This window comes from Pelophylax lessonae, assembly GCF_965119305.1.
Source record: "Pelophylax lessonae genome assembly, chromosome: 6".
Lineage (NCBI taxonomy): Eukaryota > Metazoa > Chordata > Amphibia > Anura > Ranidae > Pelophylax > Pelophylax lessonae.
Genome location: NC_138773.1, coordinates 248,992,313 through 249,019,335, shown reverse-complemented (window position 1 = coordinate 249,019,335; position 27,023 = coordinate 248,992,313). Strand labels below are relative to the sequence as shown.

The window sequence follows — 27,023 nt, the reverse complement described above, 5'->3', positions numbered from 1 at the left end:
AAGCAGATGAAATCCTTAACTAATTTGCCTTTAATATCAGACCAAACAGGTAATGATCCATAAATCTCAATGCTGGGCAGAAATTGGTTACACAAGTCTCATTTGTTGCAAGATAAATTGCAATCATTTGTTGTCATTTAATTAAACAGTTACTTATTTATACATATATTCATCCTCATATGCACTTAAAATGAGGGTATTATTCATGATTCTGGTGGGTTTCAGCTTAAATCAAACAACTCTAATGTATACTTTCAATAAAATGTATTAAATAGAAATGCAGCTGACGATTCCTATGTAGCAGTGCATCGACAAATTGTTATTACACATATTTCAAATACAATTAGTCATTTATAAAAGAAGAAAATAATTGCAGACATAGAAATACACAATAAGAAGAAAACAACTCATACGTTTGATCATTTATAGATGTTAATATGCATGGATGTGAATGAGGAGTGAATGGCATAACTAGAACTAAAGACTACAGTTCAGTCTAAAGATACATTTAATATTACAATGTAAAGGATAAGAATTGCTTTTTGTATAATTTGCTTCTCTCTGTTGAAGAGGCTGTTCACCAAGCAAAGTGAACGTTAATGAGCAGGTGAACCTGTGTATCCTTTGAATACCCAATCATGTGCAAGGGCAATTATAAAAAACAGGACTTTTGTTAGCACATGATTGAAGTTAATACATATTCACCTTATTTACTAAGCTCAATGAACTGAACAGGTTCTAATCCTTTTAGTAAATTAAGCTTATAATATTTTTGCTACTGCTGGCCAGAGATGAGCAAAATTAGGTTTTCAGTTTGCCAAAATGTATGTAAAAAACATTAAAGGCATGGGAAAGATGAAATTAACGTGGTTTTTAAGGATGCAATGAACCTTACATTTCTCCTCAGATACAGATACAGTTCTTTTTAGCTATCTTGGAATTGTCTGTGTGCCAAAAAATAGAGCCTCAATAGCCTCTATTTTATTATTTACACAGACAGTAAAAAATACACAATTACCAATAAAATACACAAAAAAGGAAGAAGGATAAATCCAAAAAGAATAATATGCTAACCCCTCAAAACAAACTTTTTTAAATAAAAATTTCACTCAAAGTAGAGCTATGACAGCCCATTAACAAAATGATATGCTGTGGCATTTTTAGTTTTCACTTAAGCCCACCAAACCTGTTACAGTCTGATCTACCAACCACTATGTAGTCCAACGGCCTGCCTGATGGGATACAAATTGATTGGATAGTATAGGTAGGTCCTCATATTACAAAGTTTTGATATATCTGATGTTGATTGTACAGATATTGTATGGTCAGAATGTAACATGTATAGCGAGCCCCATTAGGTCCCATTGCAAAGCCCACAAATACCTACTGAATCTGATGGTGAAATCCACCTAACATGAATTCCTGTGTTGGTGCGGCAATAATGCTACATTGACCCTGACCTCAGAGCAGAGTTTCCACTTTCATGTAGGCTGTGCCTGCTTGCATTACAGTTGGATGAGAAAGGGGAGTTGCTTTCAGCTTTGTCGCTGCTGATTCACAAGCTTGTAGCTTGTCAAACAGAACCTAGTCACCGCTACTCCTGCCCACTGCTTTCTGGTTTAACAGCCCCTGTTGCTGAAACCCTCCCACTGTGGTCTACAGTGTTTGAGAAGGGGAGTGTATGAGACAAAAATAAAGGAGGATTTTGTACAGTCAGGGAACATAAAGGAAGTTTTCTGTGTACTTTAGAAGGCATGTGCATCACATAGTAACTGAATTTGGGACATGTTTAGCCTTTACTTGTCCTTTAAGCAGATAGGTTAGTCAAATTAAGAATTTCCTCCACAGTGAAATGTCACAATACTCATCCTGACTGCTAGCTGTGACAGCAATGACATGCTAAAGGTTAGAAAGTTGCACACAAAACACAAATCTAAGCTGATGTTATAGACACAAACACAATAGACAAAGGGGACATGTATCAAGCAAATTATTGACAAAATGAATTGCAAAGCAGACTGCCTCTCAGTCTATGTCACTTTTCCTATGTATATATATATATATATTTGTAACCCTAGTATCTGCAGTCTATGGCAGCCAACAGAGAACAATTTTGCCCAGGTCAGTGACAGTTTTAATACTGGAGATGAGACAGATTTTTATAAAGACAAAGAAAGATTTTTTATCAAGATAGAGCAGATTGTTTTCTTTTAATTTTGTTTTTATAGTGACATTGCATAGATCAGACAAATACAAAAGCCAGCAAATTAGCAGTATCATGGGTTTTAACATTGGCAGCATTGATAGAATACTAAATAAAAATCACAAAGTAACCTAAGGTATATCAATAAAGATATATGGAATATGGAGTAGAGATGAGCCGAACATCCCCGCTTCCCGCCAGAACTTTCAAACATTGCAAAAGTTCAGAGCCGAACAACGAAACCCCTATAAAGTCTACAGGACCTCAAACTAGAAAAAAACATTTTGAAGGCTTATATGCAAATTATTGGGCATACAAAGGGTATGAGGGTCCAGGTACTGCTCTGGGGGACAAGTATCAATGGAAAAAAAGTTTGTAAAAAAGATCATTTTAAAAATGGGCAGTGATTCATTGGTGCTTAAAGTGAAACAATAAAAATGAAAATTTCCTTTAACCACTTGCCGCCCGCCCTATAGTGGATTGACGGCGGCAAACTGGTTGCACTATCCTGACTGGCTGTCATATGACGTCCAGCAGGATAGAGCATTCTGCACACCCCCGGGGGCGTGCAGAGAGGCGATCGGTGCTGCGGTGTGTCACTCTGACGTAGGCTCTTTATCATGTGACCAGCTGTGTTCAATCACAGCTGATCACATAGTAAATAGGAAGTGCCATTGATTGGCCTTCCTCAGTTCGTGCCTGACAGGCACAAGGAGAGGAGAGCTGATCTGTGGCTCTCGTGACAGGGGGGGTCTGTGCTGGTAATCAGAGCACTGATTACCAGTGCAGCCCCTTGGGGGGTGCCACTAGAGCCACCTGGGTTTGCCCACCAGGGATGCCCACCCATGGCCACCAGGTATGGTAATCAGGGCTCAGGGACCCTTTCAGGGCCCTCCCCATCAGAACTGGCCATGATTGCCATCTATCAGAGCTGCCTAAAAGTGTCAATCATTGCCATCTATCAGTGCCACCCACCAGTGCCCAATATTGCCCACCAGTGCTGCCTATCAGTGCCCATCAGAGCCCATCAGTGCCACCTATCAGTGCCCATCAGTGCCACCTATCAGTGCCCATCAGTGCTGCCTATCAGTGCCCATCAGTGCCCATCTGTGCCACCTATCAGTGCCCATCAGTGCTGATTATCAGTGCCGCCTATCAGTGCCCACCAATGCTGCATATCAGTGCTACCTGTCAGTGCCACATATCAGTGCCCATCAGTTCTGCATATCAGTGCGGCTTATCAGTGCCCATCAGTGCTGCATATTAGTGCCACCCCATCAGTGCCTCCTCCTCCTCCTATTTTAAAAATTTTATAACATCAACAAGAAACTTTTTTTTCAAACTTTTCAGTCTTTTTTTATTTGTGTAGCAAAAAATAAAAAACTTGCAGTGATCAAATACCACCAAAAGAAAGCTCTATTTGTGGGGAAAAAAATGACATAATTTTGGTTTAGGTACAGTGTTGCATGACCATGCAGTTGTCATTCAAAATGCAACAGCGCTAAAAGCTGAAAATTGGCCTGGGCAGGAAGGGGATGAAAGTGCCCTGAATTGAAGTGGTTAAATATAGTGCCTGGGGTGTCTCCTTAGTCTGCTGTAAAGTGGCACATCTGTATCATATATAGAACCTTGCTGCAAGAAAAAAATTTATCAAGAAAAAAATTACATTTTTCCTGCAAGCTTTCTTTATTTTGTAAACAACAGCTTGGTGAGCCTGTCTTTATGATGAGGCCACAATTTAGTGCACTCAGAACAAAGCTAGAGATTTTTTGGATACATTCTGGTGTCTGTTTCACCAACTTTGGATAGCAGTAACAGGTGTTTAAAAATTGGGCTTTGGGTGTGGGCGGTGCCTTCACACCGTAACCCTATAGAGGTTTTCTTGTTGAAAGCAAGAACTGGCCTTGCTGTAAAAAAATTGAAATTATATGAACATGTCAAACAAGACCGTAAAAATTGGTCCTTGGGTGACAATTGTACCCATGAAACCTATACCCAAACATTTCTTCCAGATAAAATCAACACCCAAAAAGATTTTATCGGCGACATCAGCATCAGGGGCTTGATACTAATCCACGAATGATTAATTTTGAAAAATGTCAGCTGGTCAACAGAGTCTGTGGACAGACGCACTCTTTTATCTGTCACTGAATGCCCATTCAGAAAACATGCTGGATGGAGGGGAACAAGCAGTTCAATTGCATAGTGAGCAAGTTCTGGCCAGTGGTCTATTCTCATGACCCAGGAACCCAGTGGATTGGATCGACCGGAAAACTCTCCTTGTCTGTTTTTGCCCCAAGGTAATCTCCCACTACATGATGCACTTTCTGCCAATGGGATGTGGAAGCTGACAGCCCTGGGTGCAGAGGACTAAAAAAATTTGAAATGCATCACTGAGGCGGCCCTTTTGTCCACTGCTCCTCTTTTGACCAACAGAAGCTTCAAAACTAGCTTTTCCGTGAGACTGTAACCTACTGGAGTCTGGAAAGGCATTACATAAACTCCTCTTAAAGGTGTCCTCAAGATTTTTCATCTTCTGCTCCCTCTGTGGGAACGGGATGAGTTCTGAAACTTTTAACAGTAGTCAAGGAGGATTGCCAACCAATAATGATCCTTGATGCCACAAATTCTCGGGTCCTTTTACAGGCTTTAAAGAATAAGGGAGCGCATGCACAGCAAGTTTGTGGAGGCATGAGAAGCAGAGTCCCTGAGGATTACAGTATCTGGAACTGCCTCCTCCCAGCCACGTACTACTCCCAACGGTTTCGGGGGCGGAAGACCATCTCTTAAAGTTTAATGTATGTCTTCCACTGTTTCAGTGCCTCCAAAACTGCCAGAATCCTCCTCCTTCTCCTCTTGTGTGTTCTGTGGCATCACAAGAATGGTGTCTGCATAAAGCAGGCCTTGAGAGGAAAGGAAGTCCTCCTCTTCCTCCCGCTGTTCTATCTTGAGTGCCCTGTCCATAATGTTACACAGAGTCTGCTCCAGCAGGAACACAACAGGGATTGTGTCACTGATGCATGCATTGTCACGGCTCACCATCCTTGTAGCCTCCTCAAATGAGGATTTAAGGAAAGGCCTTCTGTGCACAAGCTAAAACATGATCCTTTTCAAGCTTGCAAGAATTGGGCACTGGCTAATGCATATGCGCATGCATTGTCATGGCTCACCATCCTTGTAGCCTCCTCAAATGGGGATTTAAGGAAAGGCCTTCTGTGCACAAGCTAAAACATGATCCTTTTCGAGCTTGCAAGAATTGGGCACTGGCTAATGCATATGTGCATGCGTGAGCTCACAGCGCACACATGAACCTGTGATAGATGTTGGCACCCCACAGGCTATTTGAACTCAGCCAGTGCTCAGGATCAGTGCTGCATTGTATTTCAGCCTTCCCTGCATCCTGTGTTCCTGTTATCCTGTATCCTGATTCCAGTTGCTAACCCGGCTTGTCTGACTACTCTCTGAACTCTGCCCACACCGACCCTGGCTTGTCCCTGACCTCGCTTCTGTCTGCTCCATTGGCTTCTACTGCACTGATTGGCTCCTGACCCGGATTGCATCCAGACCACCCTATTGCCTGCTCCTCTGTACCTGATCTGTCCTGCCAGTATATGACCAAGCTTGCCTGACCCTGCTTCCTGACACATCCTGCTGTGCCTGCTGTTCTACAGTCTGCTACCAGTGCATGCTCACTGTTGCCAGTACCAGACTGCTTCAATCTTCCCTCCTCCAGCTGTCTACCAGCCAGTCTGCTTCACTGAAGTCTATTGACGACCTCTCCTGCCTGATTTGAATACCCGCTCTTCTACTGGCAAGACCTACAGGCACTACAGGCACTCATGCCACTCTGCACTCCTGCGCCTTCTGTGTACAATTTCAGGGGCCCCGAGTCAGAGGTGTAAGAGAGGCCTTCCTCATTATTTCATTATTTCAGGCTCTGCTACCAGGTACATGATAGGTGACAGTACAGTGCATGCATCCTTTATCAGCAGCCATTGGCGTGGGGAAAAAAATCTGATCTGGCCTGAGCCTGTCGTTGTGCCATACTCATACAGCCCTCTGCTGCATGTGCTGCAGCATTGCCAAAGTTGAGTTCCATCTAGTGGGCATGTCACAAATCAGACAGTTTAAGGGTAGGTGGAATTCCCTCTGAATTTCAACTAACAAAACACTAGCTGAAAATGGCTACAGACTCTTCTGGCCTGCTTCAGAAGATCTTGCAACCCTGGGTACCTGTTTAAGAAATGCTGCACCACCAAATTGAGGATATGTGCTAGGCATAGCACATGTATCAACTTTGCCTGTCAAAGGGCTGACAGGAGGTTAGTGCCATTATTGAGCACCACCATTCCTGGCTCAATCTGGCGTGACATGATCCACCTCTGGGCTTGCCCCTGCAGAGCTTAAAGAATCTCTTCTCTGGTGTGGTTCCTGTCCCTTAGAAAGACCAGCTGAAGCACTGCATGGCATCTTTAAGCCTTACTCATTGAATAGCCCATTGAATGCTTAGAGGTACTGGTGGTTCATAGGACAATTCAGCAGAGGAGGGCATGGAGGAAGTGGAGGAGAGGGTGGAGCTGACAAATCTCACATCATCACTGCCAGCTGTATGGAGACATGGCGACAAAACAAGTTCCAGCACTGAGTCCTGTCCTGCATCCTTGCCGGTTGCAAGCAGAGTTAACCAGTGTGCTGTGAACGAAATATAGCGTCCCTGTCTATGCTTGCTAGACCACAAGTCAGTAGTAAGGTTGACCTTGCAGCTGACTGCCCTGCCCTGTCCAACGATGTCACAGCATTGCCTTCCACGTGATAGAATGGCATTATGTGTAAAGAAATAGTGACTGGAAACCTGCTCTTGTGGTATAGCACATTCTGCAAATTCACGGAAGGGGTAGAATCAACCAGACGGAAAGGCAGGAGTTGTAAAGCCAGCAGCTTGGACAAGCTGGAAATTAGACACTGGGCATGTGGGTGGCAGTGTCTTTATTATTATTTTTGCTGCAGCAGCTGGGTGATGGGGAAACTGTAAATTTTATATTTCCTTATTATTAAAGTGGCTCACTAATACATTCTAGGCCTCCAAATATGGTCAAGGAGCCATATAAGGACATTAGCATAGTTAAACCATATACCAAAGGAATGGTATTGTTAACTGGTCAAGTCCTAAGGGGTCATATTGCAAAGGGAGTTAGCTTGGGGGTGGTATATTCCTTATAAATAGGGCTGAGCGACTGTATTGTTCGGGATCGTACCGGACTTTTGGGTATTCGGTACCCGGACACGGACCCGAACATTTCACTGTATGTTCGGTACTGTCCGTTGTTCTGTAATATTATTTGATATTTTAGCACAGTATTAATGGCGCGGTTTCAACAGGTGCAAGGCAGCCAATCAGCAAGCGATTAACTAGTGTGCCCTTAGAAGCCATCACAGCCATGCCTACTAGGGAGAGGTTCCTGATGCTGCTGAGGGAGAGATAGGGAGATTATTGTAGGGTCAGGCTGGAGATTGCTTTGAGGGAAAGAATAGAAAGAATCTTCTTTAATCAGAAAGCGATCTACATTGATTGTATTGTGTGGTGGTGCAGTGCACGATCTTTATGCCCTGACCTGAGTCCAGTGAGGAGGAGAAAGGAGAAAAAAAACTTTTATCAGTCTGTTACGTGGGCGGCATGCGGTGCTGCACATTTAATGCAAGCTCAGTGCATACGTGTCTGCTTAACCACTTACCGCCCGCCCGCCGTCATATGACGGCGGGACGGTGCGGCTATTATCCTGGGCGGACGTCATATGACGTGACCCAGTAAATGCACGGCAGGCGCGCGATCGCGGGCGCGCCGCCGTGCACTGCCGGTGTCGGCGTGTCCCCGGGACACAGCCGGTCACCGGCAGGGGGGAAACAGCCAATAGGCATGGCTGTTTCCCACGTGATCGGCTGTGTTCCAATGACACAGCCGATCACAATGGAGGCGGCCGGGAGATGACCGCGCATGCGCGATCGGGAGCGCGCAGCGCGGTCATGTCGGTGGCACTGTGTTCCGTAGGAACACAGCTGTCACCGGCGGTAGTAAACAGTCACTGACAGTGACTGTTTACTAAGTGATCGGCTGTGAATCCATTCACAGCCGATCACAAAATGTAAACACAGAGCAGTAACTGACTGTTACTAGCTCTTCTCCCCTCATACAGTTTCCAGTATGAGGGGAGAAGAGCTAGAAATAGTGAGTTACTGCTCTGTACACATGTAAAAAGTAAAATCACACTAAAATCACAGTAATAAAGGTCCCCACACAGTCCCCAGCCCCCCCCAATGTCACCTGTCACCCAACAGTCACCTCATCAGTGCCCAGAAATTGACACCCATAACGTTCACATGTGAGCGCAGCGATCGCGGGCAAAATCACCGCGATTCTGCCCGCGATCCGGAAATCATTGCAAATTGCGGGACGCCTGTGCGTTGCCCGTGATTTGCAATAGCACCCCAAACGCTGTGCGATGTTGCCGCCATTTCCGCCTGCCAAATCGCAGTAACATCGCGCAAACATCGCATGACGCCCAAAAAAGTACAAGAGTTTCTTTGGGGCGTCATGCGTTGTTTGCGTGATGTTACCGCGATTCGGCAGGCGGAAATCGCAGCAACATCGCACAGCGGGCAACGCACAGGCGTCCCGCCATTTGCAATGATTTCTGGATCGCGGGCAGAATCGCAGTGATTCTGCCCGTGATCGCTACGCTCACATGTGAATGTAGCCTAAAGTTCACCGGTCACCAGAGACTGCCATCAGTACCGCCGTGCACCATCGCCCGTCACCTGTCACCCATCAGTGACCATCGCCCCGTCACCTGTCACCCCATCAATCACCGTCACCTGTCACCCCATCAGTCATCGTCATCTGTCACCCCATCAGTCATCGTAACCTGTCACCCCATCAGTCACCGTCACCTGTCACCCCATCAGTCATCGTCACCTGTCACCCCATCAGTCACCGTCATCTGTCACCCTATCAATCATCGTCACTTGACACCCCATCAGTGATCGTCACTTGTCACCCCATCAATCATCGTCACATGTCACCCGGTCAGTGATTGTCATCTGTCACCTCATCAATCATCGTCACCTGTCACCTCATCAATCATCATCACCTGTCACCCCATCAGTCATCATCACCTGTCACCCCATCCGTCATCGTCACCTGTCACCCCATCAGTCATCGTCACCTGTCACCCCATCAGTCATCGTCACCTGTTTGCCATATACATGCAATCACTTACTGACCGCCTAACGACTATATGCGTCGGCCATTAAAAGCTAAATACTGGGGTTATGGCAGAAGATAGCCCCCATAACCCCGGTATTTTTTGAAACGGCGGGCGGTCGGCTTTCAGATAAGGGTGGTCCCAGTGGCGGATTCGCCGCGGAATTACCCTTACGGTGCAGGGGAAGAGGTGCCCCCCCCCTCCTGCCGCGTCCCAGACGTTTTCCCAGCTTACCGGACCCGCCGGCAGCGGGGAAAACTATCCGGTCCCGGATCCTCAGAGACAGGAAGTCGAGTGAGGGCAAGATGGCCCTCACTCAACTCTATGGTCTTGGAGGACCGGAGCTACGTCAAAAGATGTTGCCTAGCAACCGGTTTAAAGGGCCGCTTTTTTTTTTTGCTTTTTTTTTTTTCCTCTTTCAACAATTTTTTTTTTTTTTTTCTTTTTTAGTGTAGTTGTGAGGTGTGAGGTCTTTTTGACCCCAGATCTCACAATAAAGAGGACCTGTCATGCCTATTTCTATTACAAGGGATGTTTACATTCCTTGTAATAGGAATAAAAATTATCAAAACATTTTTTTTTTTTAAACTGTGTAAAAATAAAAAAATAATAAATAAAATAAATAGGAAAAAAAAAAAAAAAAAAAATTAAAGCGCCCTGTCCCCGTTAGCTCGCGCGCAGAAGCAAACGCATACGCAAGTCCCGCCCACATATGTAAACGGTGTTCAAACCATACATGTGAGGTATCGCCGCGATCGTTAGAGCGAGAGCAATAATTTAAGCCCTAGACCTCTTCTGTAACTCTAAGCTAGTAACCTGCAGAAATTTTTAAAATGTTGCCTATGGGGATTTTTAAGTACCAATGTTTGGCGCCATTCTGTGAGCATGCGCAATTTTGAAGCATGACATGTTGGGTATCTAATTACTCGGCGTAACATTATCGTTCACATTATGGAAAAAAAATTTGCTAAATTTACTGTTTTCTTATTTTTTAGATCAAAAAAGTGATTTTTTTTCAAAAAAAATCGCATTTGGAAGACTGCTGCGCAAATATGGTGTGATAAAAAATATTGCAACGATCTCCATTTTATTCTCTAGGGTCTCTGCTAAAAAAAAATATATAATGTTTGGGGGTTCCAAGTAGTTTTCTAGCAAAAAAATGATTTTAGCTTGTAAACACCAAGTGTCAAAAATAGGCCCAGTCTTAAAGTGGATAAATGGACAACTTTGTGTAAAGCGCTACTTGGATGTTAAGCCTATGTATGTGGCCAGGCTGTGAAAAAGTGTTACACATGTGGTATCGCCATACTCAGGAGGAATAGCAGAATGTATTTTGGGGTGCAATTTTTGCTATGTACATGCTATGTGTTAGAAATATTGCATAAATGGACAGCTTTGTGTAAAAAAAAATGTGTTTTCATTTTCTTTCCACATTTTCCAAAAACTTGTGGAAAAAAATGACATATTCAAAAGACTCATTATGCCTCAAAAATTATACGTTGGGGTGTTTGCTTTCCAAAATGGGGTCATTTTATAGGGGTTTCCATTGTCCTGGTGCTCCAGGGCCTTCAAAAGTACGATAGGTTGTCAGGAAATTATATGTGAAATTTGTGCTCCTAGAATGCCGGACGGTGCTGGTTGGATGTTAGGCCTCTGTATGTGGCCAGGCTGTGAAAAAGTCTCACACATGTGGTATCGCCATACTCAGAAGGAGTAGTAGAATGTGTTTTGGGGTGTAGTTGCAAGTATACATGTGCTGTGTGAGAGAAATAACCTGTTAATACGGCAATTTGTAAAAAAAAAATAAAATAAAAAAAAAAATCTTCATTTTGCAAAGCATTGTGGGAAAAAATTACAACTTCAAAAAACTCACCATGCCCCTTATTAAATACCTTGGAATGTCTACTTTCCAAAAAGGGGTCATTTGGGGGGTATTTATACTTTCCTGACTTTTTAGTGTCTCAAGAAATGAGATAGGCCTTCAGTACATCAGGTGTGATCAAGTGTGATCAATTTTCAATGATTCACACCATAGCTTGTGGACTCTATAACTTTCACAAAGACCAAATAATATACACTTACTTGGGTTATTTTTACCAAAGATAAGTAGCAGTATAAATTTTGGCCAAAATTTGTGAAGAAAAATTACTAATTTGCAAAATTTTATGACAGAAACAAAGAAAAATGCGTTTTTTCACAATATTTTCAGTCTTTTTTTATTTATAGCACAAAAAATAAAAAACCCAGTAGTGATTAAATACCATCAAAAGAAAGCTCTATTTGTGTGAAAAAAAGGACACAATTTTTGAATGGGTACAGTGTTGCATGACTGAGTAATTCTCAGTCAAAGTGTGAGAGCGCTGAAAGCTGAAAATCGGTCTGGGCAGGAAGGGGGTGAAAGTGCACTGTAGGTAAGTGGTTAATCTGCATTTAAAAAAGAAAAAAAAAATTTTCCTTCATATTTTACTTTGACATACAGTGTTTAGACAGACACTGCTTTTCTAACCTGCTCTTCAAAAAGCACCAATGTAAGGGGAAAATAATTATTTTTCAGTATTTAGGGGAAAAAAAATATTTTTCAGTTTTTCATTCAAATGGGGTTTTTTTTTATTCAATAGCGGAATAGAACAACAACAGTATCCAACCTGTTAAGCGTGCGGTGTGTAGGGCCATTTCATGCAAGCTGAGTGCATATGTGTCTGCTTAATCTGAATTTAAAAAAGAAAAATACTTTAAGGTTAAACCGTCTTTCCTCTAGTTTTAGTGAGTGGCCACGTGTCTTATTGTATTCCCTTTCTCTGAATAGTTTGTTCCTTATGCTAGGGTCGCCAGTACAGTATTTGTACATTGATATCATATCCCCCCTCAATCGTCTCTTCTCCAGAGAGAATAAGTTCAGTGCTTGTAGTCTTTCCTCATAGCTGATGTCCTCCATTCCCCTAATTATTTTTGTTGCCCTTCTCTGGACTCTTTCCAGTTCCAGCACATCCTTCCTGAGGACCGGTGCCCAGAACTTGACAGCATACTCCAGATGTGGCCGGACCAGAGTCTTGCAGAGTGGGAGAATAATCTCTTTATTTCTGGAGTGAATTCCCTTTTTTATACATCCCAGTATTCTGTTGGCTTTGCTTGCAGCGACTTGGCATTGCATGCCACTTCCAAGCCTGTTGTCTACCAGTACCCCCAGGTCCTTTGCCATCTTAGATTCACCCAGAGGTTCCCTCCCTAGTGAGTAGCTTGCTTTCTAGTTTCTGGCACCCAAGTGCATTACTTTACATTTTTCAACATTAAACCTCATCTGCCATGTAGTTGCCCACCCCATTATTTTGTTCAGGTCCGCTTGTAAGGTTTCCACATCCAGCATAGAAGATATTGGTATGCTTAGTTTAGTATCATCCGCGAATACTTAGATTGTACTAGATATCCCCTCCTCTAGATCATTTATGAATAAATTAAACAGGATTGGGCCCAGGACAGAACCCTGGGGGACTCCACTTTAGACACCCGCCCAATCCGAGTACTCCCCATTAATCCCCACCCTTTGCACTCTCCCCTCGAGCCAGTTCTCTATCCAGGTACTCACCTTATGGTCCATACCTACCTTCCTTAGTTTGAACAGTAAGCGTTTGTGGGGAACGGTGTCAAAGGCCTTTGCAAAGTCCAGATACAAAACATCCAAAGGCTTACCTTTATCTAGGTGGCAGCTCACTTCATCATAGAAGGTTAATAGATTGGTTTGGCAAGAACGATTTTTCATGAATCCATGCTGATTACTACTAATAATACCATTTTCATTACTAAAGTCTTGTATGTGGTCCCTTAACATCCCCTCCAAAATTTTGCAGACTACTGATGTTAGGCTGACCGGCCTATAGTTACCCGGGATATATCTTGGCCCTTTTTTAAATATTGGTACCACTTTGTCTTTTTTCCAATCAGCTGGCACCATACCCGTCTGTAAACTATCCATAAAAATCATGAATAATGGTCTGGCAAGCACCTGACTGAGCTCTTTAAGAACCCTTGGGTGCAAGCCATCCGGTCCCAGTGATTTATTTATGTTAAGCTTCTCTAGTTTAGTTCTAAGTCTATCTTCTGTTAGCCATGGCGGTACTTCCTGAGGTGTATTATTTAGTTTGGCCTTACAAGCTGGGTTAGTGTAGCCCCCCGATTCTTTTGTGAAGACTGAAGAGAAGAAATTATTTAACACTACCGCCTTTTCCCTGTCCTCTGTGGCCAAATCTCCCTTGTCGTCTTTTATGGGGCCAATGTGTTCTGGCCTCCCTTTCTTACTATTTATATACTTAAATAATTTTTTGGGGTTCTTTTTACTCTCTTCCACTATATGTCTCTCGTGTTCTATTTTAGCCGCCCTGATTTCATCTTTACATTTCTTATTACACTCTTTGTAATGCCTGAATGCTGCCAATTACCCCTCAGTCTTGTATTTTTTGAAGGCCTTTTCTTTAGCATTAATATGCATTTTTAAGTTGGAGTTTAGCCACCCAGGGTTTAGTTTTGCTCTTTTAAATTTATTTCCCTTTGGAATGCACTGGTCAATCCCTTTGTTTAGTATGCTCTTGAAGCACTCCCATTTTTCCTCCGTGTTCTTTGTTCCCAGGGTTCTATCCCATTTGATATTTTCTAGCAGAGAGCGCAGTTTGGGGAAATTGGCTCTTTTAAAATTTAGTGTCCTCATATTACCCTTATGTTTCCTATTACTATGATTAATACTGAAACTAATTGATCTATGGTCACTGTTTCCTAAGTTGCCCCGTATTTCTATATCCGTGAGCAGGTCTGTATTGTTGGTAATCAGTAGATCAAGTACCGCATTGTTTCTTGTCGGTGCATTCACCATCTGACCCATTAAATTGTCCTGCAAAACATTTAGGAACTGCCGAGGCTTGACTGAGTGTGCGGTTCCTTTTGCCCAGTCTATATCTGGGTAATTAAAGTCCCCCATTATAATGACATTTCCCATCCTTGCTGCCAATCGTATCTGTAAAAGGAGGTCCACCTCCCCCCCCTCCCTCAGGTTGGGGGGCCTATAGCACATGCCCAATATTAGCTTCCCTACAGTGCTTTGCCTTTGAAGTTCTACCCATAGGGATTCTGCCTCGTCCATAGCTCCATTAATAATATCATCCCTCATATTTACCTGTACACTGTTCTTAATATACAGACATACCCCTCCCCCTTTTTTACCTTCTCTACACCCATTGTATACTGTTGTTCTATTCCGCTATTCAATAAACACCCATTTAGGGAAAAAATATTAAATGGCGGCCTAGTCTGCATCTGTATGTGTGAGATACACCCTTTGGATACTGTTGTTCTAGTCTGCTATTCAATAAACAACCATGTAGGGGATAGAAAGATATTAAATTGCGGCTTATTCTGTATCTGTATGTGTGAGATACACCGTTTGTATACCGTTGTTCTATTCCGCTATTCAATAAACACCCATATAGGGAAAAAATATTAAATTGCAGCCTAGTCTGCATATGTTACTGTGAGATACACCCTTTGGATACTGTTGTTCTATTCTGCTATTCAATAAACACCCATTTAGGGGACAGAAAGATATTAAATTGCGGCTTAGTCTGTATCTGTACGTATGAGATACACCCTTTGGATACTGTTGTTCTATTCTGCTATACAATAAACACCCATTTAGGGGACAGTAAGATATTAAATTGCGGCTTAGTCAGTATCTGTACGTGTGAGATACACCCTTTGGATACTGTTGTTCTATTCTGATATTCGATAAACACCAATTTAGGGGAAAATTAATGATGTTGCAGCGTTTGCTGATTATGTTCCTGTTTCTGGGTGAGTCTAGGATGGAAAAAGACTTGAGGGTACTGGTAGACAAGAGGCTTGGCAGTGGCATGCAATGCCAAGCCGCTGCAAGCAAAGCCAACAGAATACCGGGATGTATAAAAAAGGGGATTCACTCCAGAAATAAACAGATTATTCTCCCACACTACAAGACTCTGGTCCGGCCACATCTGGAGTATGCTGTCCAGTTCTGGGCACCGGTCCTCACGAAGGATGTGCTGGAATTGGAAAGAGTCCAGAGAAGGGCAACAAAAATAATTAGGGGAATGGAGGACATCAGCTATGAGGAAAGACTACAAGCACTGAACTTATTCTCTCTGGAGAAGAGACGCTTGAGGGGGGATATGATATCAATGTACAAATAGTGTACTGGCGACCCTAGCATAAGGAACAAACTATTCAGAGAAAGGGAATACAACAAGACACGTGGCCACTCACTAAAACTAGAGGAAAGGCAGTTTAACTTAAAATGCGTAAGGGGTTCTTCACTGTAAGAGAGGTAAGGATGTGGAATTCTCTTCCACAAGCAGTCGTATCAGCAGGGAGCATTGATAGTTTCAAAAAACTATTAGATGGGCACCTTAGAGACCACAACATACAGGGGTATACAATGTACGGCTAAAAGCAAACACACACACACATCATAGGTTGAACTGGATGGACTGATGTCTTTTTTCAACCTCACTAACTATGTAACTATGTAACTATGTTACTGTGAGATACACTCTTTAAATTTGTTTGGCGTATCTCCTTCCACCTCTGAGGATTGCAGGGCGCTTCAGTTTGCCTCCTGTTGCTAACTCCTCCTACTCCGCTTCCTCATCTTCATCCTCTACCGCCTCCGCATCCGGAGCAGTGATCATTTCCAAGGCTTTCAGGGCCGTCATTCACAAGTGGCTCCGAGAGTGGGTTCCTGCACCCACAAACGCCAGGTACACAATTGTCCAGCAAGGGCACAGTTCTGGATGATGAGGAGGTGGAGAATGAGGAGGTGGAGGAGAAGGAGGAGGAGGAACCATGTTTACAGCAGGGTGGCAACCAGATAACTGATAACAAGGACACTACACTTGATCTTAGCCAAAAGGTTGAGAAGCAATGCTGGTGGCATTCCCTCTCTCCCAAAGAGAGACCCCATGAGAGAGGGCAAACCAAGCCAAAAGGCCATATCCACCCCCTCCCAAGACTTTCAGGAACAGGCCCAAGGACCTACAGCCTACTAATCACGCTGTGCAAAATAAAGTGTACTGCCACAATAAAAAACACAAAACGTGAGACACACAACACATAAAAGTGGGGAAAGGGATAGTGGAGAAGTGCAAGGTTAGTGTCATGTTGCAATACTATGGCAGGCCCTTCGGCCAGGAATAAAAAATTCCTCTGGTCCTGACTCCTGACCAAAAGGCCCGGCCCCAGAGGCAGGTGTGAAAAATGTGTGTAGGAAGTGCAGTGTCCTTGGTGCCATACTCATAGCGTTGCCATCCACCGTGAACTATGGCACCCCTGGACTGCCACTCCAGGGGCACATACACTACAGGCTTTTCAGAATCCCAGTCCCTGGCAAGACCAGTGCAGCTTCATCCCTACCAGAAGGCCTCAGAACTTAGACAGCTTTGGGAGAGCCCGGACCACAACCAGGGACACATACCTTTTCCAAGGCCAGACTCAACCCAGAAGGGGGAAAAAAGCCCCCCACCCCCCGCCGCCATCACCGTTCCTTACCATATACCATATACAGTTCCTTACCGTTCCTTACGTACTATACACGTACTGAATGACGGTCTGCCCCCTTCAACTTCTGGGTCTCCGAATTGGGCACATGGCCTGAGCTTGCCCTTTACGCCTTGGGGGTGCTGGCCTGCCCTGCAGCCAGTGTATTTCCTGAACGTGTATTTAGCACGGCTGGGGGCGTTATCACAGACAAGCGCAGCCGCCTGTCCAGAGCCAATGTGGACAAGCTCATGTTCATTAAAATGAACTAGGCATGGATCCCACAGGACTTGTCGGTACCTTGTGCAGAATAGACATGTATACCGGCCTTACCAAGCCATTGTTGTATTTTTGATTTTTCTCACTCTTTTGGGGTGCACCCTAATCTAAAAAGAAATAAAAATTAAAAACAAAAACTAGTGTTGGCTACCTCGTCCTCATCCACCGCCGCTTCCACCTACACCGCCACATCCACCGCCACCTCAACCTCCTACTCCATATGGGCCTTGTCCTCCTCCTCCACCACCGTCGCCGCTTCCACCTACACCGCCATATCCTCCGCCACCTCAACCTCCTACTCCATGTGGGCCTCGTCCTCCTCCTACATCATTAAAGATGATTATTTTTTATTTTTCTGTTTTTTATGGCTTTTTTAAGTTATTTCCCTATCCACATTTGCTTGCAGAGCACTTGCCATGCTCTTAAGATGATTTTGCTGCCATGTGCAGCCCTCTAGCCATTTCCATGTTTGTTTTAGAGCCATTTTAGTGCTCAAACGTTCGGGTCTCCATTGACTTCAATGGGGTTCGGGATCGGGGTAAAGTTCGGGTTAAGTCCGGCCGAACCCGGACATCCAGGTGTTCGCTCAACTCTACTTATAAACAGCGCCAAAAACATGACAAAATACTTGATACCAAAAGTGGGGTGTTTGCTTTGTGTAAAGAGATGCAATTTGTGTGAGATATAAAATGATACAGAATTGTGCTAGACTGTTTGTGCTGGGTTTAATGTTGTGTTCTTGTATTGTAAGCCATAGCACATTGAGAAAGTGTAGGAAATGTATCATATACTTAGATGGCTTATTTGAGATACATTTAGGTGATCAGATGCAAGCCAATTTTTGTTTTGGTGCCATGACTTGACACCGGCTTGCAATTTTGTTTTTGTTTGATAAATTGGGTGAGAGACTGATATACAAATGAAACTGTTCTCTGGATTGTAGAATTTCAGAGCAATGAGACTTGTTTGAATATTGAAAACGATGAGCTGAGATTGTAAAACTGCAGTAATGTAGGATATCTGTGTATGTCCGAATTGTTCGTAGCTAACTAATGTTGAGGAAGTGGTACTGTATATGAGAAAGATAGAAGCCTTTGTTAGAAAGTCTTTGTATGTTTACCTGATGGCTACAATCACCTAAAGTATGTTTGACTGAAATAATTTGTAGCAGAGATGGCTGCAGTCTCTGCATGTCTGTGCGGCTGTCCAGATTTCTCCCCCCTCCCTTACCTGTCCTGTGTTGGTCTGTGTAAAAAAGGGAGAGAGAGATGGAGAGACTATTACAGACATTCCACCCTTTTAACCCCCCTTAAAAGATTGTGCATGTCCGTGAAGCAGGAGGGTTCTGAACATCTAAGAAATTAGTAAAATATTGTTAACCTCTTCCCGTCGTTGCTATAGCCGTAAGACGACTACAGCACGGACCTTAATTGCTGGGAGGGCGTCCATGTACGTCCTCCCATGCATGAGCTGCCTCCCGACCCCTTGCCACGTGATCAGCTGTCAGCCAATGACAGCTGATTATGTGATGCAAACAGCAGCCGGCGATCAGCTTTTTTTCTTCTCCTCACGCTGTCAGTGTAAGGAGAAAAAAAAGCGGGTTGCCGCTTCTGTCAGAGGGACATCAGTCCCGAAGAGGAGAGGGGCATCTGTGCCCACCAGTTCCACCTACCAGTGCCCACCAGTGCCACCTATCAGTGCCCACCAGTGCCACCTACCAGTGCCCCCCAGTGCCACCTACCAGTGCCCACCAGTGCCACCTAGCAGTGCCAATCAGAGCCCCATCATCAGTGCTGCCCATCAATGTCACCTACCAGTGCCTATAATTGCCCATCAGTGTCACCCACCAGTGCCCCCTATCAGTGCCCATAAGTGCCACCTATCAGTGTTACTTATTAGTGCCCTTCAGTGCCACCTACCAGTGCCCTTCAGTGCTGCCCATCGGTGCCAACCATCAGTGACACCTATCAGTGCCCACCAGTGCTGCCTTATCAATGCCGCCTTATCAGTGCCCATCAGTGCAGCCTATTAGTTCCCATCATTGCAGCCTATCAGTGCCCATCAGTGCAGCCTATCAGCACCTATCAGGGCCCATCAGTGCCACCTCATCAGCGCACATCAACAAAGGAGAAAAATTACCTGTTTGCAAAATTTTATAAGAAAGTTTTCGGTCTTTTTTTTGTTTGTTTAGCAAAGAATAAAACCCCCAATAGTAATTAAAAACCACCAAAAGAAAGCCCTGTTTGTTTGAAAAAAAAAAAATTAAATTTGGGTACAGTGTTGCATGACTGCACAATTGTAATTAAAGTGTGATAGCGCTAAAAGCTGAGAATTGTCCTGGGCAGGAAAATGGTTTGAGTGCCCAGTAGGCAAGTGGTTAAATGTGATGGACATATGTGGGTGGTGGTTTTGTAAGGCAAAGGACATTTTTAATTATGTTATTGTTGTTGCAGAAATAAAATCCTAGGAATGATTGGAAAATAGCTGATTGTGGCCAACACCCTTTAAATTCCTAAAAGGTAGCCATTATTATTATAATTATTTAAATGTTTGGTTCCCCATTCCGCATTCCAGCCTACTGGGCGTGGAAAGGGAGGAGGTTCCACCCATTGAGAAAAACTGTGTGGCTTTCCTTAATGGAAGTCATTTGAACAAGATAGATGACTAGACAAGTCCTGTATAACATGTTAAATGTAAAACCAGGCTTAGAATATTTTAATTTAACAGCATAAGAAAGGACAATAGTGAATGATCATTGAAGATAAATATGTATGTCTGCTTTGTATTGTCCTTATTGGTGATTGTATTAAAGTGTGATACTGTAGAATGCAACACTAATGATTGTTTTATAAGTTTTTTGTTAATACAGAAGGAATCAGATTTGTTTCTAGAAGTTCCAAGAACTGTATGGGATTAAACAAGAGGTTGAAATAGGAAAAATCAATATGAATTTGGTGATGTATAATCTTTGCGCAAAATGTGATAAACATATAATAAAAGTTATCGTGAATGTAATTTTAACCATGGTGAATTATTAACAAATTTTGATGGACGTTTAATAATAAAAATCCATGTGGTGATAATGAACCACTTCTGGACCGAAAGGATTTGCCCCCTAATGACCAGGCAATATGAGCAGGCCATATTTTGTGATTCGGCACTGCGTTACTTTAACGGACAATTGCACGGTCCTGCGATGCTGTACATAAATAAAATTGATGTCCTTTTTCTCCAACAAATAGAGCTTTCTTTTGGTGGTATTTGATCACCTGTGCAATTTTTATTTTTTGCGCTATAAACAAAAAAATAGCGACAATTCTGAAACAAAAAAAAAAAAACAATATTTTTCACATTCTGCTATATAACATTCCACCAAAAAAAATTTAAAAATCTAAATTTTTTAACATTTTAGGCCAATTTGTTTTCTGCTACATATTTTTGGTAAAGAAAATCACAATAAACATATTTTGATTGGTTTGCACAAAAGTTATTGTGTCTACTAACTACGGGAAAGATTTATGTCATTTTTATTTATTTATTTATTTTTTTACTAGTAATGGCGGCGATCTGCGATTTTTTACGGGACTGCAACATTGCGGCGGACAGATCGGACCCCTGACTGACATTTTTGACACTTTTGGGGGGACCAGTGACATTACTACAGTAATCAGTGCTAAAAATATGCACTGTTACGGTAATAATGACACTGGCAGGGAAAGGGTTAACACTGTGGGTGATCAAGGGGTTAAATGTGTACCTATGGGGTGTGTTTATAACTGTGAGGGGCGTGGCTTGTGAAATGATTACAGGGGCCTGTGTTCCTATAGAGAAGGATCACAGGCGCTCTGTGATCATTCCAGAGAGAACGATCAGCTGTGTTTACAACAGCTGCCCGTCCTTCTCTCTCAGCGGGGAACGATCGCGGGTGTCAGGCAACAATCAGAGCCATCTGCCCTGTGCATCGGAGTCCCAGCTGCTAGCGGGGGTGGAAGTTCACTGCCGGCGGCGCGCGCTTGCCCCCTAACTGCAGGCGCGCGACTGACGTATACCTACTTCAGTTTGTGCAGGAGCGGCTGCCTGCCACAGTATAACTGCGGCGGGCAGTCGGCAACCAGTTAATTAATCATATTAGCTCATTTAATATTGGTAGAAAAGAGTGCACTCTCATTAAACAAAATGGCCATATGTTTTGTCTGGAAAGTGTTTTGAATATGTGTTTTTTTCTAACCATTTTTTTTATTATTTCTAGGTGGGAAATGTAATGATAACCCACTAAGATCTTTAATTTGGTTTAGTTTCTAGATAGTACTAAACAGCATCAATTCACCTGTCTGATATGGTTTGATATCCAAGAACTAAAGACGAAGATTACAGCATATACTGACAACTTGCAACATCTTTGTTGTTGATATTTTCTTTGTTTATATTAATGAAGTGACAGTTTTTGTTAGAACCGATTATAAACAGAGAAGCAAATAATTATTCAAATTTTTTCCTCTGATTAAGTTGAATTTAAAAACAATAGAGAAAAAATACTAGCGTCTAATCAATAGTAATATTGTATTAGGTTTGGAATGGTTTACATATTTTTAATGATTTGGAGGGTGTAAGAATACCCAATGATTTACACTAAATGTGATTGTATATATTCCTGGGCTGTTCTGGCTTCTTGTGTGCAGTTAGCTTAATTATAGCAGCATCTACTTTGGTATATTATTCCATAATCATTGTAGTGACCTGTAAGGCAGAACCATTGTTGGAGTGTGCATAAAAAACAGAATCCAATCCACAGGATGTGCACAGTACAGGAAGAAAACGGTTGATACTAAAAGTTAAAGGTTTTACACACATTGGGTGTTTGATTTGAAGTATATTTTACTACATGAATGATGGTTTGAATTCAAGCCAATCATATCATTCATTATGAAAAAGGTAATTTCCATAATTGTTGATTTAATCATAGTTACAGCAATAGTTGAAAATTTTAAAGCAAGTCCTTCAGAATAAGGTGCTGTAAATATTGATAAATACATTGTTATATCCGACACTCAGCGATTCTTTTGCCACCACGTTTGAAACACATGATTACATTTTATTGGTAAACGATTATGAAATAAGCTAGGTTCCCACATATGGCATTCCTCAATCCTCACCAATTGCTTGGGTTTGGGACTGGCACATAGAGTATGGTGAAACATATATGTATGGGTAATATGTACGCACATACTGGGGTCAGTGTAGACAAAAGCTGGTTAGCCTGCCAGAATGTGGAAGGAGACCGGAGTATACAGAGGAAACACACACATTAAGTAGTTTGAAGTTGGGCCTATAGTTGAACACAGTTTAGTTTAGATACAGAGTAGTGGCTGATGTTCCTGTTCCAAAATTTCACCCTGAACAATAAAGCTGAGTTCTTCTTTTAGTGTTAAGCCAGGTCGCTAGAGATCATAGATTTACCTGTTCAGAAATCTATAAAGGGCTATATGGGCATTGTTGTTAGTTGGAATGTTGGACTGACAGTCTGGGTAACACACCTGCCTTAACATCAACCACAAGCATATTGGAGAAACAAGACAAACGCTTTTGACAGCAGCAACCGTCTATAAAGACTTTGCCACTGATCAGCAGCTAAACTGTTGGTGCAATTTCCACCTTTTCTGGTGGTCAATTACCTGAACTGTTCTATCTGCTACCATGGTCATGTACCTGAACTGTTTTATCTGCTCTGGTGGTCAAGTGCCTGCACATCTATGACTTGTGAGCTACAATAGTCTGGAGGATATGGACTTTGTATTCTTCAGTGTACTACAGTGTTAAAATTGCTATACTGCAGCTGCAATCTGGTACCCGGATGCCTAAGACTCTGCTGCCCATCACTAGATATGGAGGACTTTGACAAACTTACGCTTTTAAACTCTTGGAAAGGAAAGTTTGATGTCAATGCCCACTCCTGTGCTTTCGAAAGGAAAGGTTTGGTGTGCTTCTTTTAGTTCAACATATATATATTTTTTTGTCTTTTTTTAAAACTTCTTTGAGTTCCCCTCTCTCTGTAGGCTCATGTTCCTACCTTCCTTATCCTCAGAGTCAGAGCCAACATCATAATCGAGTAATATAGGAAAAACCAGAAAGGAAGAGGTTAATCTAACCCCACATATATTGGGCTTCTAAATGGTGACTCTCAAATTAAAGAACAACCCTATCAATAACTTATTAGAAAAGTACAAAAATTGATTTATTTAGTATCCACAGTGATATATAAACAACCTCATACTATGTATTTCTTTCTATCGTAAGAAATGAATAACCCAGTGGTGATTAAATACCACTAAAAGAAAGCTCTATTTGTGTGAAAAAAAATGATAAAAATTTCATATGGGTACAGTGTAGCATGACCGCACAATTGTCATTCAAAGTGTGACAGCGCTGAAAGCTGAAAATTGGCCTGGGCAGGAAGGGGGTGAAAGAGCCCAGTATTAAAGTGGTTAAATGATTGTTTTTGACTATGCTACTGTTGTGATTTGCAATTACCGTATATACTCGAGTATAAGCTGAGTTTTTCAGCACATTTTTTTGTGCTGAAAACGTCCCCCTCGGCTTATACTCGAGTCAAGAAAAAAAAAAAAAAGTCCCTGGCCGCTCCGACGTGCTTAAGCTTTAAAAATGGCGCCGCCCGGTGCATACATGTCATTGCACACGCGCCGCCGCCGCTCAGGAGAGGCCGGGAATAGCCGAAAGTATACGAGCGGCGGCGGCGCGTGTGCGCAATGACGTGTCGGCGCCGGGCGGCGCCATTTTTAAAATGAAGGCGCCTCTGGAACAGGTAAGTGAAACAGCTGCACTACCTGCCATTATGCAGGGCTGCGGGCATACTACAAGGGATGCAGTGCTGCGGGCATGGTCCACCTGTACCATGCCCACAGCACTGCATCTCCTGTAGTATGCCCACAACCCCGGATCCTCTTGTACCATGCCAGTCACCCTGCATTCTCCTGTACCATGCCAGTACCCTGGATTCTCCTGTACCATGCCAGCCACCCTTCATTCTCCTGCACCATGCCAGTCACCCTGCATTCTCCTGCACCATGCCAGTACCCTGCATTCTCCTGTACCATGCCAGTACCCTGCATTCTCCTGTACCATGCCAGTACCCTGCATTCTCCTGTACCATGCCAGTACCCTGCATTCTCCTGTACCATGCCCGCCTCCCTGCATTCTCCTGTACCATGCCCGCCGCCCTACATTCTCCTGTACAATGCCCGCCGCCCTGCATTCTCACCCTAGGCTTGTACTTGAGTGAAACATTTTTCCCATCTTTTTGTGGTAAAAGTAGGGGCCTCGGCTTATACTCGGGTCGGCTTATACTCGAGTATATACGGTAGATTGTGGTCGGTTTTGCATGCATTATGGCATGTTGTGCTGCCCTAACAATATATCCATCTTTGCTATTCACATTGCTCACCCTTGTGGGGTGGGACGGCTTGTGGAGGGCGGTACAAGCCGACTACCTAACACCTTGCAAATGTGCGCAATCATCATTTGCTTGTGAGTACAATGAATGTTGTCTTCAGATTTTGATAAACCTTTTAGTGGTAATGCACAAGGTCGGTGCGCCCTTCTTTTGTTGTTGTTTTTCAGTGTATTTTGGATACCCTTGGTCCTAAGGGGGCGGCAAGACCTAAATGTTGCATACAAACACCATATAAGAACACTTATCCTTTGTTACACACCACCTGAGCGCAGGAGAATTTTTGTTTGCACTTCAATATACTGCAGTAAAACTGGCCTGACACACTTCAATTTACTGCAGTAAAACTGCATGGATGCACTACACTGACACTTCAGTAAAACTGCATGGATGCACTACACTGACACTACAGTAAAACTGCATGGACGTATTACACTGACACTGCACTATCACTATATTCACACTACACTGACACTCTACACTCACAATAGAAACACAATAGCACACTAACTCGCTAGTAGCAATGAAGAGAGCCCTGTTCTATCTATCTCAACTCCAATATCACACTGCAAATGACTCCTTTGGGAACCTTTTATAGTGTGGGGTGGGTCTATGAGCAATGAGCAATGATTGGCCTAAGTCATCATGACTTTCTTCAATTGTGGGTCTGATAGTGTTCTGTGCCCTGATTGGGCAAAGACTATATTACTTCAACCAATCAGGGCTTAGAATGCACTGTGTGGCTCGCAAAGCATTGTGGAGAGTTCAGCAGGCCGAACAAATGGCCAAACACCCTGCCAATTCGGGTGTTTGCCAAATGGGCGAACAGCCAATGTTCGGGCCAAACTTATGCTCCGCTCGAACCGTTTGCCCAACACTAGGACTGAGCAATGATACAGCAGATTTTTACTCTAAACAATTGCACAATGAAGAAGTGGTCAGGGTCAGGTTTTACTATGTCTTAGTGGTATGTTAGTGCAGCTGAAAGAGAACATGCACTAAATATCTCTCATAATCTGTGCTGGTGCTCCTGTTTAGCATATCCTTGCTATGCGACAGAATTCGTACAGTAGATGCCCCCCAATGTATGCTTTATAGACTTGAAGTATATTTGTCTGTTCTAATGTAATGATTTTGCCATTTAATAAACAAATCATTACAAGCAATGCATACAAACAAATACAAGCATATGGTTCCTACATGACAGAAAAAAACAAAACTGTAATTTTTTTGCCTGAGTTAAATTGAGAAATGCAAACCTTTGCTGAAGAGTCTCTAGCTTTTCCAGCAATCCTGGCTCATTCGTAACTTCAATTACTATGTTTGTTTTGATGATATTCCCCATTAGAGTCTAGGACAAAAAAAGATACATAAAACATACATATGTACATATGGTACAATAAGTACATATAAATACAGTCACACACAAGTACAAGTAAACAAGTACCTTGAAGTCTAAATCAATTCCATCAAACCTACTGGCATCCTCGGGAAGTTGGTTTCGGATGTCTTCTGAGTTAGCAAAGATACTTTGCAAGTGTGCCCAGGTTTGCTGAACCTCCAGCCAGACAGAAATAACCAAATCAGCCACCATAAGTTTCTTCTGCCACCTGCTTACCTCCACTGAGAAATATTCCACATATTTGCTCATTAAAATGTTCTGCAGTTGCACCTGGGGGGGATAAAAGTAACTCTTAGGATCTTATGTTCCCTAATGCCCATATCTATATAAAGAAGTGCAGGTTTCTCACACTCCGGGGCCCACTCTATTATGCTACCACTGGTATATTGTAAGAGCCCCAATATGTGTCAGTGTCAACAGAATGGGATCCTGGCCTGAGGTCTGTTGGTTCTTGGGCACAATTTCTAATGTCAGTGTTCTCTGGGCAAGGTTTCACTTTAGCTAACCTCTTCACTGGCTATAGACTTGGACTTTCATCATTTTGCTATATAATAGTGTATTATTGCACGTGGGTTTTGAACCCTGGGGCAAGCACTTGAACTGTCTTATGATGATTTATCATTGGCAAAGTAGCAGTACAACATGTGATGTGTATACATTTTGGTAAATTGGTATACGAATTGAGCTACTTAGTCATAGAACTCAAAAAGCAAACTGGCTCTTTGGCAGAGGTGTAGAACATTTCCAAATTATATTAATAGATTCAATTGGACTTACCTTGGTTCAAAGACCTGAATCAGGTGAAGAGAAATGCACATATATAAAGCTCTAATTTGTTCTAGAGTTTTTAAAAAGAAAGAAAAA

The 27,023-nt window shown here is 42.8% G+C and overlaps 1 protein-coding gene across 1 annotated transcript in view; it reads right to left on the bottom strand.

Annotated features, from left to right (window-relative positions):
* LOC309558730 (dynein axonemal heavy chain 11-like) overlaps positions 1–27,023 on the bottom strand; it is a gene marked incomplete at both ends in the record, with an annotated part of 1,130,439 nt that overhangs the window by 775,794 nt on the left and 327,622 nt on the right. Inside the window, 2 exons of the mRNA XM_082261779.1 lie at positions 26,017–26,108; positions 26,205–26,429. Of these exons, the coding sequence (XP_082117905.1) occupies positions 26,017–26,108; positions 26,205–26,429 (317 nt within the window). The remainder of the gene's footprint in view (positions 1–26,016; positions 26,109–26,204; positions 26,430–27,023) is intronic.